This window comes from Choloepus didactylus, chromosome 27 (assembly GCF_015220235.1).
Source record: "Choloepus didactylus isolate mChoDid1 chromosome 27, mChoDid1.pri, whole genome shotgun sequence".
NCBI classification, from domain to species: domain Eukaryota; kingdom Metazoa; phylum Chordata; class Mammalia; order Pilosa; family Megalonychidae; genus Choloepus; species Choloepus didactylus.
Genome location: NC_051333.1, coordinates 19,141,389 through 19,154,252, shown reverse-complemented (window position 1 = coordinate 19,154,252; position 12,864 = coordinate 19,141,389). Strand labels below are relative to the sequence as shown.

The window sequence follows — 12,864 nt, the reverse complement described above, 5'->3', positions numbered from 1 at the left end:
ATAAAGTGTTTATAAGGGAGCATCATATACAGGATGCCTGACATTGAGGACCCCCCCAACTCCCAGCCACTCCACCTTAGTTTCTAACCCTCATCTCGGGGCTGGAATCCTCCTACCTGCCACAACTAGTGTCTCTCTTTTGAGTGGCCTCAGATGGAGGTGCAGAGGTTTCCAGCACAAAGGTGTCCCAACCCCACCAGTCCCATTTAGGAGTCTCTGGGGCCTGAGCCCTGAGCCTGCTGCTTCTCCACCCATTGTGCAGAGCACAACAGCTGAGGTTGTGGCCTGAGCCCCAGCCCCACTTCCCCTTTTCATCAGATATGGGGGTGGAAGGAAACTCCAGTCCATAGACAGTCCCACGCTAACTACAAAACCTCTCAACCCTTGAACAAATATGGAAATTTATTAGGGGAGGGGCAGTAGGAGACAGTCCCTGCGTCCAACAGAGTTCCCTGTGAGCCCCAGAGCCTGGGGAAGACTGGGATGGGGGAGGGAATGGAGCTTTGAGGAGGGGTCGGGGCCAGACACATCTGTGCCTGTCATGGATGGAGGGCAAGGGGGCCAGGGTCTCAGAAGCGGCCATGCCGGTGGTCCGGGGAGCGCCGTCGATTCCTTTCTCGGGGACGGTGTCCAGTATGGGACCTCGGGGGTGACCTGAGGGCAGAAGTGGAGAGTGAAGAGTCAGAGCCCCCAGCTGTCTCCCTGCTCTGAGAGGGGGCAGGGAGGTGTTGAGATAACTGGGGTTCCGGGGATGGTTTTGGGGTAGGGACTCAGAGGCTGACCTCAGATTTGGAGATTCAGGTTGGTCTTGGGGTGGGAGTGCAGGCTGGTTTGGGGGTCAGAACTTAGATGCTGGTCTCAGGACAGGGCTCTGGGCTACTCTTGGGCTAGAAGGGCTTGGGGCACTGTTATTGAAGCACAGGATCAGTTGTCTTGGGGCAGGGTAGTCCTGAGGTACCTGCGTCGGGGTCCCTGCCCATAGAGCTGCCGCCTGAGGTTCCGGGAGATGGGCCGCAGGTGCATGAAATTGCAGAAGCCACCACGGGTACATTCCCTAGGCAGAAGACAGACAGATGGAGCAGGCCATGATCACTGGCAGCCCTGCCCACACCCACAATCAGGAATTGGGGACTCCAGATGCCCATCTCACCCCTGCACCACCATACCCCATCTCATACTGCCGACAGCATGACTCCCGGAAGTCGGTGACAGGTGACAGCTCAGCATGCACAGCCTGCCCATTGAACCAGCGGTTATTGAGTTCAGCCACTGCCCGCTCCGCATCCTCCTCCCGCCGGAACTGAGGGAAAAGTGGATCGGGGTCAACAATCCAACTCAAAGATCTTTAGGGGACTGGTTAGCAGTTCTGGGGTTGGATGGGATTGAGTGGTGAACACCAAACTATGAGGCTTCAGTGGTGGCCACTGGGCAATGAACTGCTTCCACCTCCAGGCACCTTGACATAGACATTGCCCACGAGGTGGTCCCCGAGGTTGTCACACACATTCATCTCTTCAATCTCCCCATACTTCTCCTGCAGTTCCGTGAACACCTCCTAGGAAAGAGGAGGAAGAACTCAGCTGAGCTCCTAGGTCACAGGACCTCCAACCCACCCCTACTAACCCTTACCTCAAAGAAGTTATCATAATGTTCCTGCACCTCCACGTCGCTCACGTGACCTGGAGAAGGGGGTCAGGGTGGGGTCAGGGAGTGGCCTCTTGGGGCTTTCTGCCCTGCCGAAGCCCAGACCCTCACTCACAGTGCGATCCGTCTGCAGTTTGGGCAGTGTTCTGTGGATTCCGGTACAGGTTGAGCAGCACTATGGTCTGAACAGAAATTAAAAGGGGGCGTGGCCTGAGCTTGGAGGGCGGGGCTGCGTGCAGAAGGGGCGGGGTACGAAGGCTGGGGGTGGAGCCTGGCGAGAGTACGGAGCCTAAACCCCATGAGCATTATCAGCCAGGCTTGGCCCTAAGGAAACCAGAAAAAAGGAGAACCTAAGCAGTGACGGACAGCCCAGAGGTGTAAACTGTAATGTGGGGGCGTGGCTAAATTCAGGGGGAGGAGCCTGCAGAAGAGGCCCGACAGGAAAAAAGTGGGTGGGGTTTAGAAACCCGGAAAAGGCGGGACCTCGCGATGATGGACAGCAGAAGGGGACCAGCCGAGCGGCTTTAACCCCCTCGGTTCCGTGCCGGGTCTCACCTGACTGAATGTCGGTTTGTTGTGAAGCCGGGAGCACCGGTCCCCGTGCCGGCAGGCCCCGATCTTAAAGTAAAAAGAGCAGTTAACCCTGGAAGAGGGGCAAAGACAGAGGTGAACCGAGGGCGGGGAGGTTGGGCATCCCAGAAACACCGCCCCGAGCCGCCCAGACACCAGGGACTCCAGTGCCCCGGCCCCGGCCTCCCAGGGGTCACTCCCCGCGCCCATTCTCACTTGTCCTTCTCAGTCCCGAATATCGAAGCTAAATATTCAGCCATTTTTACCCGAAGCCGCCGACTCTGGCTGCGATGACGTCACTTCCGCTCTTAGAAGCGTTGGGAAGTGTAGTTCGTCTCTGCCTGTGAGCCCTCCTCGCGCTCTCAGCAACCCCTTAGTGCCCTTGCTCACTGGAGGCCCTCGCTCTCCCCACAAAACCAGACAGGAGTTCCCCGAGAGCGCATGCGTGCAACAGTGCCTCGCCAGAAAAGACTACAAACTCCAGAGATCCCAGCTGCATCTTGCGGAAACGTCCGTAGTCGAAAGTAGCAAGAGTATCCAAGCCCGAGGAAGTAGGCTCCACTGGTGAGTTCGCGGTCGTTTCGTGAACCCCAGTATACATAAAGAGCGTCTCAACCCAGCCAGCTCGCTGGTGGGGGGCGGGGGTGCCCATCTTTCAGCAAAGCCACCCCTACGTTTGTCTTCGTTAGGAGCGTGGTCGTTCGCGATCCTCGAATCTGTCACTTGGGTCTTGCCCGCAGACCTTTGGAAAGACTCGGTCCCAGCGCAACTATGAACTTGGAGCGGGTGTCCAACGAGGAGAAATTAAACTTGTGCCGGAAATACTACCTGGGTAAGGGCCGGTCGCCTGGGGTGCCGGGAGAAGAAAGGGCTGCGGAGCTGGACAATACGCCTGAGGGAGGAAGGACCTAGACTTGTGGTTCTGAGATTAAGTGGGTAGGGACGCGGACTCCTGGGTCTGAGGGAAGGGAAAGCTTGCGCCTGAGGAAAGAGGCTGGGGCCTCAATTTCTGGGTACCAAGAGAAGAGGGAGCTTGGGGGGGGGCGGGGGTTTGCTGGACTCCTCTGAGGGAAGAGGGCATTGGGACCTGTGTCCCTGGGGGAGGAGGAATCTGAGGGAGTAGACTCCTGGGACATGAGGTAGGAGGAGTCCGGGGGGACTGGACTCCTGAGACACAGGGAGGAGGATGCTGAGGTACGAACTTTTGGGTCCTGAAAAAGAGGTGGCTGGAGCCCAGGAAGGATCCAGGATTCCAGAGATTTCCATTTGAACTTGGGCATGGGAGAGCCTTTGGACTAAGTCTTGTCAGAGCCTGCAGAGCCTGGTGAGTGATGAGGAAGGTCCTTGTTGCCATATGCGCCACCTTGTCTTTTTTTCCCTAGGTGGATTTGCTTTCCTGCCTTTCCTCTGGCTGGTGAACATCTTCTGGTTCTTCAGAGAGGCCTTCCTTGCCCCAGCCTACACAGAGCAGAACCAAATCAAGGGCTGTGAGTCCAGGGCCCCAGTGAAGGGAGGGCATCGGGTGCAGGGAGGAGGAAACTGCAGTCTTGGTGGGAGGGGATGACTGAGGCTCCAGAATCCTGGGGCTTTGTCAGAGAGAAGAGAGGGTGAGAACTGCCATGGGGTGGCCCAGAAAACAGTTGGAGACTAACCTCCCCACTACTGTTCCCCCTACAGATGTCTGGCGCTCAGCTGTGGGCTTCCTCTTCTGGGTTATTGTGCTCGCAACCTGGATCACCATCTTTCAGATCTACCGACCCCGCTGGGGTGCCCTTGGGGACTACCTCTCCTTCACCATTCCCCTGGGCACCCCCTGACACCTTCTCCTTCACAGGCCTGGTTGCTCATTCTCCTAGGGTGGGCTCTTCTGCTCTAAGCCCACTCTTGAGCCTCCTAAGACTTATTGTCCCCCAATAAAGGACCCTAATTCTCAATATTGACTTCCTGGGATCTTTTGGAGGTAGAAGCATAATATGATTATTAATATCCAGAAACAATTATTGAGTGCTTACTTTGTGCCCAGCAGAGCTTCACACGTGTGCATCTTTCACTGAATACTACTCACAGTCCTCTGAAATAGAAACTTTCTGCTCCGGAGCCTCTTTTACAGATGAAGAATCAAGAAAGCAATAGTGCTTCCATTTCTAGGGGCTGCTGTCCTGTACTGGTAGTGTGAGAATTTGAAAACGTAACTTTCCCACCCTGGGTCTCAGTAATCTCAATAGGAGTGTGGATCACAATACTACCACTTAGGATTGATCTGGGCCAAGACTTACTATGTGGTTATCAGAAGTTTCCCATTCTCTAAAGGAGGTGTTGTCAGCAATGGAAATATTCAAGAACTTTCTAAGAGAAGGCTTCTTTGACATTTAAAATTATTTAATTTAAATAAAATTTAAATTATTTTTAATTTAAAATTTCAATCATCACCTTAGCATGCCCAGTGTCCTTTTTGGGACATTGTTTCTTTCTCCTTTCACACTTCACATAAAATGTTTTATTTCTTTATTGTCTATCTTTTATCCTCTAAAAGGTAAGCCCCCTTAGGGCAAGGGTTTTTGTCTGTTTTCTTCCCTGTGATATCACCGGTACCTAGAAGAGTGCCTGGCACGGGGTAGGCTCTTACTATTTGATAAATGCATGAGGTTGTGCCAGAAGAGAGATTAACAGTTAGCTGGCACAGAGAGAGGTCCTGCTCTGAAATCCAGCTCTAATTCCAGACTCGTCTTCCCTCTTAGGGACAGGAGGTTAATTAAATCTTGACAATAGCTAACTTTGGGTTACTCAAAGCTTCTAGCACTACAAGTCCCAAGAAGCGTCGCGATGCCCGACCCTACGTCTCCCACCGTGCCCTGCGCGGCGCAGGCGTCTTTGCTCCATCTGAGTCTCAGAAGCTAAAGCTGTACCTCTCAGGAAGCGCCCGGGCTGTCGTTGGTTTGTTTCCGGAAATGGGGCCGCAGGAAGGTGGGACTGTTGGGCTGGGGCCGACGTCGGCAGCTCCCAAGTGGTCGGGGTACAAGATCGATGGGTGCGCTGACCAATAGGAACAAGCGGCTGCAGAAGCGGCCCGCCCACAGAAGGCGAAGCAGGGAGGTGGCAGCAGCCGCGGTGGTCGTGGCCGGACGCTGCTCTGGGCCGAGGACTGTCCGCACACAAAGCTTACCTTTGACCTTTCCCGCCAGCCTCCGTTCTTGACTCGTGACCTTAGGCTCATCTGACCCAGCTAGCCAGACCCCGGGCCCAAACCATGTTCCCGGTGAAGGTGAAAGTGGAGAAATCAGGTGAGGAGCCCGAGATCGGGGGCCTGTAGGGGAGCATCCGGCTGATCGGAATCTGGAAGTTCCGACAGACATGATTATCGCGATAATGCCAGCTACGCGACCAGTTCCCGCAGCTCTTCTGACCATCGCTAACCCGGGCAAAGCGCGAGTCCTGCCACCTTCATACTCTCCCGGTCTGTGTTCAGAGCAGCTCTGAGATTGATGGTGGTGGCTCAGGCAGTATGGTGCGGTAAGACTTGGGGACCTCGAGCCGCGTGACTCTTGAGACGGTCCCTTTTCTTGGCTCTGCCTCAGTTTCCCCATCTCCAGCAGTGGTCGTGAGCCAGGCATTGCCTGAAGCACAGGGACGCTTTTAATCCTCACAGTCCCTATATCGCAGTAATCTTGGGAAGTAGAAGGTGTGGCAGATGGGGGAATTGAGGGTCAGAGAGGGAAGGTCATTTTGGGTTGGGACAGAGCGCATGGGCACCCTGGACTGTGGTGGTAAGGGTGGTGGGAGGGGCATGGAATCCAGACAAAAAAACATAATAGTAAGATTAAATGTGATGTTAGAAGGGATGAGTGTTACTTCAAAAACAAAATTGGAGAAAGCAAGGAGAACAGGAGTGGGGCAGGATGAGGGAGAGCTATGAGGATATGTGGGGGAAACAGTGAATCAAAGAAAATAGCTGAAAAGTCTCTAAGGGGGAAGCCTTGTCTAGCATGTTCAGGGAACAGCAAGGAGGCCAGTGTGGCTGGAGTAGAGTGGATGAGAGGCGTAGTGTGAGGAGATGGGGCAAAGAAGTGATGGGAGAAGGGAACAGATCCTGTGGGGACTCTTGCGCCACAGTGAGGACTTTGGCTTTTGCTCTGAGGGAAATTGGGAGCCAAAGGAGGGTTTTGAACCACGGAGTGAGTTAATAAGGATGCCCCCACTCTCACCCCCAATACCAAAAATTTATGATTGGAAAAGTGAAGGGGGCCTGACCACAAGTGGTGGGGTAAGGGGCTGGTGAACACCAGGCTGAAGGGCTCAGATTCTGTCCCCCAGGCACTGAGACATCATGGAGGTTCTAAGCAGGGGGGGGAGCTAGGCCAGATTTAGTTTTATGATGATTCTCCTGGCCACCTTGTGGAGGTTAGGTCAGAAGGGGAGACTGAGTCTGGGAGCCCCAGGGGAGGACAGGGCAGGACCAGGGTGGTGGGGTAGGGATAATGTAGGTGGGAGAGACACTCAGAAGGCCAAGTGGACAGGCCATGGGGCCTTTGGATGGCCCCGTGGGGTAGGGGTGAGGAAGGGAGAGAGGTGTCCAGGGCAAGGCCCAGGGAGACAGTGGGGCCATCCCTGAGATGGGGACCCAGGAAGAGGGGTATGTTTAGTGAGATAGCAAGGCCAGTGTGGAACCTGGTGGATGGGAGGGTCCTGGAGGATGTCCAGGGGAAAGGGTTCAGGAGAAGCTGAGGACAGGGATGTGGGCATTATCCATCTCCCTTGGCTCCTGCCCAAGACTCTGCTACAATTTCAGCTGCCCTCAGAACCCCAACTCCACCTTGTCTCTCCTTTGAGCCATGTCAGGACTCATCTGTGTCCCCTGTTCTCCTCAGGAAGTCCCAGGGCTGGCAAAGCATGTCCCCAAGTGTCCCTCCAGACTGTGAGCACTGGAGCCAGAGCTCCTGCCAGTTGGAAGGGGAGAGTGAACACCCCACAAGGGTGAAAGGAGAGTATTGCTAACATCATCAACTCTGTAAGTTCTGTGACAAGGGGAGGCAAACAGGTCCATAGCGCCAGGCAGAGGCCATAAGTGAGTGAAGTGGGCAGTGGGGCCTGTGGCATGCAGGAAGGTGGGCCCCGGAGCGCCTCGTTTTCTGGAAAAAGCCCAAAATGGGTATTTTAGATGAAATCTCTCAATCTTTACCTGTTGGCAGCTCACTGAATTTCAATCCAGATGGAAAGTAACACTACTGCCTCAGCCATACAAATGCATCGGGAGGTCAGATTCCCAGTGTGAGCTCCTGCTCTGAAGCCAGAGGTCTTGGGTTCAAACATCCAACTCTGTTGTCTCCTAGCTGTGTGGCTGGGCAAGTGGCCTAACATCTCTGTGCCTCAGTTTCCTCATCTGTAAAATGGAGATAAAAATCATATCTGCCCCCAAGGGTTATTTAAGGTTTCAGTGGGTTTGTGTGTAGGATGCGTGGAACAGTATAAGGTAATGAGCACTCGGGACGTGTTACTGTTATTGCATCCTGCCAAGAGACTCGTACAGCGTGAGACTTATTTAAACCTTGCAACAATCCAAGTGTGTAGGGATCACTCAGAGACCCACTTTCATGATGAGGGAAGGGGTTCAGTCAGGTGAGGTGATTTGCCTTGACTCATGCAACAAGCTGGTGGCATAGCCCTGGAACCCAGAGCTCTTACTCACTGCCTCCGTTGTCTCTGCCTACTGTACCTCTCGTAGCCTGGGCCTGGCTGTATGATGGGCTGGGATGGAGGGCATACCTGCCCTTCCCTGGCCCAGTCAGCTGCCCACCTGCCTAGGGCCTGGGCACTGACTCCCACTGGGTACCCTCTTCCCCCAGAGTTGGAGATGGCCAAGGCCCGGAACCAACTGGATGCTGTTCTGCAGTGTCTGCTGGAGAAGAGCCACATGGACAGGTTAGGACCTGGCCCCGCATGGGGCCACAGGGGGCTGGGGACCTGGGTATGTTGGACCCTCTGGTCCTGGGCAGATCTGGGTAGGCAGGTGCCCAAGTGGGAAGCCACTCAGTGCCTTCCCACCCTGGGCCCTTGGGACCCTGAGCCAGCAGTTCTTTTCTGCTACCAGGGAGCATCTGGATGAGGAAGCTGGGAAGACCCCCTCAGATACCCACAATAAGTACGTTTGTTTTTTCCTGTTTTACGGGATCATCTGGATCTGAGGGTTTGTGGTAGATAACTTCTTCCCCCATCTCAGCCCTGACCACTGTGCTCTGTGCTTCCCCGTCCCAGCCCTGAGCACTCGACATGTATAAAGGCCCTGTGGCAGAGGAGGCTTGGCTTCCCTCGTGGTTGGCACCTGGAGCCCCAGAGACATGAGTGGGACGCAAGGCCCAAGGGGTCGGTGGGGTTCATGTGAGCATCTCATGCCCCAGTGGGGGGTTTTGAGTAGGTGTATGTTCAAGGTGGGATCAGCTTGTTGACACCGTCTCTCTCCACAGGGACTGCTCCATGGCGGCCACTGGCAAACGGTAAGGTGACGGGGACCAGCCAGCTAATGAGGGGTTCCCAGCCCCCGCCCAGATCCTGACGCTCCTCCTCCCTTCACAGGCCATCCGCCCGCTTCCCCCACCAGCGGCGGAAGAAGAGGAGGGAGATGGATGACGGGCTGGCGGAGGGAGGGCTGCAGCGATCCAGTGAGTGGGTGTGAGTGGGCAGCCCGACAGGACAGCAGGGGACCAGGGGGTTGCATGGGAACGTTCACACACCTCCCACCCCACCACCCCCAGACACGTATGTGATCAAGCTGTTTGACCGGAGTGTGGACTTGGCCCAGTTCAGTGAGAACACGCCGCTGTATCCTATTTGCCGTGCCTGGATGCGCAACAGCCCCTCAGTGCGTGAGCGTGAACGCTCACCCAGCTCACCGCTGCCTCCGCTGCCTGAGGATGAGGAGGTGGGATGGATGGTGGGCCCCGGCTCGGCAACCAGGGAAGCAGTGGGTAGATGGGCACAAGGGACTCCCTCCCTGAAGCTAGTGGGGTGGGTGGGCCCAGGTCCCTGTGTCCCTCAGACATGATCGAGTGGGCGTCACTGAAGCCCACACGTGAACCCCTAGGCTGGAGGTATAGCTAGAGGACCCCAGGGCTAGAGGTATGGGGGAGGGGACAGGGTTCCCTGGAAAGGGAGATACAGCCTCCAGATCAGGGGTGCCCAAAGGCTGAGGGCTGGACAGGGGTCCTCAGGGAAGAGAGATGTGGTCACCTGGCCTGGGGGTAGGGGCAGATGGGAACCCCTGGGCTGGGCAGGGTGGGTGAGGTTCCTGACCTGAGGAGGCGGATAGAGTTCCCCTGGGCAGGAAGATGGGACTGCCTGACGGGGGTGGAGAGGGATCCCTGGAACAGAGAGACATGGCCACCTGGCCTAGGGAGTGGTAGGAGGTCCCCAGATGACACAGGCGTGAGCCTCTGGACAGGGTTCCCTGAGGTAGGCAGGGATAGATGGGGTCCCTGGGGCTGGCAATCCTGACCCCTAGGCTGGGTAGGGTCCCTGCCTTTCAGACATGGCTCCTGTCAGTGAGGGTCTTAGCAAGTCTCAAGTCTCTGGTCACTGGGAAAGGCTGGAGGAGTGGCATGTATACCCTGGCCATCTTTTCTGACTGTCTTGTGCTGGGTGCGGGCCCTTGTGTCCTAGGGATCAGAGGTCACCAACAGCAAGTGTCGTGACGTGTACAAGCTGCCTCCACCCACAGCCCCTGGGCCACCTGGAGATGCCTGCAGGTCCCGCATTCCATCCCCACTGCAGCCCGAGACCCAGGGTACCCCTGATGATGAGGTGGGTATGCAAGGTTGGGGGGGGCACACATGGCCTCGGGGCACAGCCACCCAGTCTAGCCTCTGTCCCCACAGCCCTCCGAGCCTGAGCCTTCACCCTCCACACTCATCTACCTCAACATGCAGCGTTGGAAACGCATCCGCCAGAGGTGAGCACCCCCTGACCTGCCTGCCCCCCAGTGGCCTCTGCCCCAACTGCTGAGCCCTCCCTCTGCCCCCAACCCCACCCCAGGTGGAAGGAGGCATCTCATCGGAACCAGCTCCGTTATTCAGAAAGCATGAAGATCCTAAGGGAGATGTATGACCGACAGTGAAATACCCGTCCCCCCACCCCAATAAACATCTCCCTCCTCCACACTGGCTTCCGCGTGCTCCGGCCCATCGGTCCAGACACGGGGCTAGCACAGCTCCAGCACATTTATTGGGGGAGTGGGCCGACAGGAAGTTCAAGGAGTGAGAAGGGTGGGGAATGAAGGGGAACGTCTGCCTGGTTAGGTCTTGGAGAACAAAGGGAGGAGGAGAGTGGGAGGTGGGTTGCCTGGGGTATCTGGCTGGAGACTCAGGGGTTGGGACAAAGGCTGAAGGGGTCTAGTTAGAGTTGGGGAAGGGCTAGTGTATCTGTGCAGAGTCTGGGGAGACTGGAGGATGTGTGTGCAGTTTGAGGGTCCGGATCCCTGTTGACCTGGGATAAGTGGGGTGTGTCCAAGGGTGGGGATCAGAAAAGGGGTTCAAAAGTCTAGGGGTGGCTAGTTGGGATTCCAGGTTAGAGGATGGGCTTGGGGAGAGTGGAGTGTCTGGCTGGATTGAGGGGAGGATCCAGAGTCTGGAGAACCATGCCTGGTTGGTCTGGGGTGGGAGGTCTGTGCAGTCTGGAACAGTTGGGGGTAGGGTGGGGGGTGTGGGGGGAGTAAAGCCTTGATTGATCTGGGGTCAGTGGGGAGGGGAGCTGGAGGCTGGGGGTAGTGCTGGTATAGGGTCCGAAAGTTGGAGGGATTGTCGGTGGAAGGGTCTAGGACACGGTATCAGGACTCGGTCTTCGATGGAGGGGGCGGGGTCCCGGATGGGGGTGTGTGGTCTTGGCGCCCGCGGGACATCTGGCTGGGCGGAGTCAGGTCGGCTTTAAAAGAAGGGGCCGGGGGCGGCCCCGGGGTTCAGGAGTGCCCGGACCCCTACTTGGCAGCAGCTGGCGGCGACAGCGGAGCCTGGGCCGGCGCGGGAGCCGCCTGGATGGACAGGACGCCCTCGGGGGACAGTGCGGACGTCACGGCGGCTGGGTCCACCCCGGATGGCAAGCGGTAGCGGCGGTGGAACTCGCGAGCGATGTATCCGTGTTCATCCTGGGGGCGGGGAGAGGCCTGAGCGGCCCCGCCCGGTCCCTCTAGAAACCGCGCCTTCGCCCCGCCCCGCCGGCCCGGGCTTCCCGTGGGCGCGTTCCGGCCCCTCCCCCGTCGGCGGGCTCACCGGGCGCTCCTCGTGCCGCGCGTGCACCTCCACGTGCTCGCCCACCACCTTGACTGCGATTTCCTCCGGCGAGAAGTGCTTCACGTCCAGCAGCACCGAGAAATGGCCGGGGTCCGTCGGCACCTGCGCACGGCCCGCGTGGGGCGGGACTGTCATCGAGAGCCCCCGTGGGCCTCGGCGCCACCCCTGTGACCAGGCCCTCTGACCCGGGCCTCCGGAATAGGGGAGCCCTCCGGGTGACCGAGTAGGGTCCCCTCTTCTCCTGTCACTGGGATTCACCTCACACACGGGGTGGTGCGGCTTCCTTTTCCTGTACGGTCGGGGACTTCCACCCTCACAGGGTAGCGAAGCCTGCCCCCTCCCGCAGTGTCACTGACCCCATAGTGACCACGCTCCCTGGGGCACTGACTCCCCTCTGCTTCTCAGAGTCACCGGAGCCCCTCCGCACCCGGGCCAGAAATCACCAAAATTCCTCTTCCCCCAGTCTCCAGGCTCGAGTCACAGGACCCCTCCCACCCTCAGCAGTTACCGGGTCTCCTCCCCCACTTCAGAGCCAGGCTCCTTCCCCAGGTCACAGGATCCCCTTTACCTATCCGGGAGACACCGGGTCACCACACTGTGTCTCTAATCTCTCTTCCCCCAGAACACAAGAACATTCCTCCCCTTGGGAGTCACTGACCACCAGCACCCCCTCCCAACCTCTCATAATGACTGCACTCCCCCCTCCTTCCATCTTCCTTGGGTCACCAACCCTCTTCAGAGTCACCAAGACTCCCATCAGAGTGGACGCCCCACCCTAACAGTGATGAGCCTTTCCACCCCCTCAGAGCGACAGAGATTTCCCACTCCTTTCAGTAGCCCGGTGCCCCCACTGCCCTCGGAAGGCTGGATTCCACCCACAGGGGGTTCCGGAAGCTCCTCTGAGTGGCCGGGACTCTCCAGCCCAAAGTCACCGGACATTGCCTCGGCCCCCTCAGGATGACCGGGACCCCTGGCCTTCGGAGTGACCGGGTTACTGCCCCACCCCGAGGCTTGGCACCTGGGCAGAGGGCAGTGCCACGCTGGGTGCGCGCAGGTAGTAGGGGGCGAGCGCTGCGGGCCAGAGCGCAGCCAGCTCGGCCTCGAGCAGCCCCTCGCCGAAGCGCTGGTCAAAGAGGCGCCCGGGCGCCGAAAACCCGGGCAGCGGGGCCGAGACGCGGCGCATCCAAGTCGGCTGCACAGGCACCGGGATCTCCATCTTGCTCCGCTGCCTCCCCGGACGCCGCAGTGCCCCTATGTACGCGGCAGCCGCCTTATAGCGCTCCCCTATGCCCGCCCCTCGGCGAGCTGCCCAGGGACACAGGGACCGCGGCCAGACCCGGCCATTAGTAGAGCCTTATTTAGAAACCCCCAACAATGA

General features: G+C 57.7%; 4 protein-coding genes across 18 annotated transcripts; 2 read left to right on the top strand and 2 right to left on the bottom strand.

Moving 5' to 3' along the window:
* Window positions 1-384: 384 nt before the first annotated feature.
* Window positions 385-2,496, bottom strand: U2AF1L4 (U2 small nuclear RNA auxiliary factor 1 like 4). Its single transcript, XM_037819309.1, has 8 exons — window positions 2,431-2,496; window positions 2,200-2,287; window positions 1,760-1,826; window positions 1,630-1,679; window positions 1,457-1,555; window positions 1,167-1,300; window positions 959-1,054; window positions 385-654 (listed from the first exon to the last, which is right to left on the bottom strand). Exons 1-8 carry the CDS (start codon window positions 2,472-2,474, stop codon window positions 570-572), a joined length of 663 nt encoding a protein of 220 aa, XP_037675237.1. The 5' UTR covers window positions 2,475-2,496; the 3' UTR covers window positions 385-569.
* A 121-nt stretch (window positions 2,497-2,617) lies between these two features.
* On the top strand, window positions 2,618-4,148 carry PSENEN (presenilin enhancer, gamma-secretase subunit). Of its 2 annotated transcripts, none has more exons than XM_037819881.1 (4): window positions 2,618-2,778; window positions 2,904-3,046; window positions 3,597-3,701; window positions 3,892-4,148. In XM_037819881.1, exons 2-4 carry the CDS (start codon window positions 2,986-2,988, stop codon window positions 4,029-4,031), a joined length of 306 nt encoding a protein of 101 aa, XP_037675809.1. In that variant the 5' UTR covers window positions 2,618-2,778; window positions 2,904-2,985; the 3' UTR covers window positions 4,032-4,148. The 2 variants fall into 2 exon arrangements, with proteins under 2 accessions (XP_037675809.1, XP_037675811.1); XM_037819883.1 differs by having other exon boundaries at window positions 2,712-2,778; window positions 2,955-3,046.
* A 1,010-nt stretch (window positions 4,149-5,158) lies between these two features.
* LIN37 (lin-37 DREAM MuvB core complex component) lies at window positions 5,159-10,359 on the top strand. 13 transcript variants are annotated; one of them, XM_037819700.1, is made up of 9 exons: window positions 5,169-5,495; window positions 8,055-8,130; window positions 8,300-8,350; window positions 8,673-8,702; window positions 8,782-8,867; window positions 8,961-9,127; window positions 9,865-10,005; window positions 10,080-10,153; window positions 10,237-10,359. In XM_037819700.1, the coding sequence occupies exons 1-9, from the start codon at window positions 5,462-5,464 to the stop codon at window positions 10,316-10,318; spliced, it is 741 nt and encodes a 246-aa protein (XP_037675628.1). In that variant the 5' UTR covers window positions 5,169-5,461; the 3' UTR covers window positions 10,319-10,359. The 13 variants fall into 13 exon arrangements, with proteins under 13 accessions (XP_037675629.1, XP_037675630.1, XP_037675627.1 ...); XM_037819699.1 differs by lacking the exon at window positions 10,237-10,359 and adding an exon at window positions 7,080-7,219 and having other exon boundaries at window positions 5,164-5,724; window positions 9,865-10,229; XM_037819691.1 differs by lacking the exon at window positions 5,169-5,495 and having other exon boundaries at window positions 7,248-8,130; window positions 10,065-10,153.
* A 44-nt stretch (window positions 10,360-10,403) lies between these two features.
* HSPB6 (heat shock protein family B (small) member 6) lies at window positions 10,404-12,771 on the bottom strand. 2 transcript variants are annotated; one of them, XM_037819703.1, is made up of 3 exons: window positions 12,505-12,771; window positions 11,466-11,588; window positions 10,404-11,359 (listed from the first exon to the last, which is right to left on the bottom strand). In XM_037819703.1, the coding sequence occupies exons 1-3, from the start codon at window positions 12,700-12,702 to the stop codon at window positions 11,174-11,176; spliced, it is 507 nt and encodes a 168-aa protein (XP_037675631.1). In that variant the 5' UTR covers window positions 12,703-12,771; the 3' UTR covers window positions 10,404-11,173. The 2 variants fall into 2 exon arrangements, with proteins under 2 accessions (XP_037675631.1, XP_037675632.1); XM_037819704.1 differs by having other exon boundaries at window positions 10,404-11,341; window positions 12,505-12,757.
* Between the last annotated feature and the right edge of the window lie 93 nt (window positions 12,772-12,864).

Excerpts from the sequence above, each read along its gene's own strand:
- LIN37 (XM_037819689.1), top strand. The coding sequence starts at position 7,949 with ATGATGGGCTGGGATGGAGGGCATACCTGCCCTTCCCTGGCCCAGTCA. Across the intron at positions 8,131-8,299 it reads GAGAAGAGCCACATGGACAG|GGAGCATCTGGATGAGGAAG; the intron begins GTTAGGACCTGG and ends TTCTGCTACCAG. Across the intron at positions 8,703-8,781 it reads ATGGCGGCCACTGGCAAACG|GCCATCCGCCCGCTTCCCCC; the intron begins GTAAGGTGACGG and ends CTCCCTTCACAG.
- PSENEN (XM_037819881.1), top strand. The coding sequence starts at position 2,986 with ATGAACTTGGAGCGGGTGTCCAACGAGGAGAAATTAAACTTGTGCCGG. Across the intron at positions 3,047-3,596 it reads GTGCCGGAAATACTACCTGG|GTGGATTTGCTTTCCTGCCT; the intron begins GTAAGGGCCGGT and ends TTTTTTCCCTAG. Across the intron at positions 3,702-3,891 it reads GCAGAACCAAATCAAGGGCT|ATGTCTGGCGCTCAGCTGTG; the intron begins GTGAGTCCAGGG and ends TTCCCCCTACAG.
- U2AF1L4 (XM_037819309.1), bottom strand. The coding sequence starts at position 2,474 with ATGGCTGAATATTTAGCTTCGATATTCGGGACTGAGAAGGACAA. Across the intron at positions 1,301-1,456 it reads TGGGCAATGTCTATGTCAAG|TTCCGGCGGGAGGAGGATGC; the intron begins GTGCCTGGAGGT and ends CTTTTCCCTCAG. Across the intron at positions 1,055-1,166 it reads TGTCGGCAGTATGAGATGGG|GGAATGTACCCGTGGTGGCT; the intron begins GTATGGTGGTGC and ends TCTTCTGCCTAG.
- HSPB6 (XM_037819703.1), bottom strand. The coding sequence starts at position 12,702 with ATGGAGATCCCGGTGCCTGTGCAGCCGACTTGGATGCGCCGCGTCTCG. Across the intron at positions 11,589-12,504 it reads TGGCACTGCCCTCTGCCCAG|GTGCCGACGGACCCCGGCCA; the intron begins GTGCCAAGCCTC and ends GGCCGTGCGCAG. Across the intron at positions 11,360-11,465 it reads CGCGGCACGAGGAGCGCCCG|GCCTCTCCCCGCCCCCAGGA; the intron begins GTGAGCCCGCCG and ends GGGGCCGCTCAG.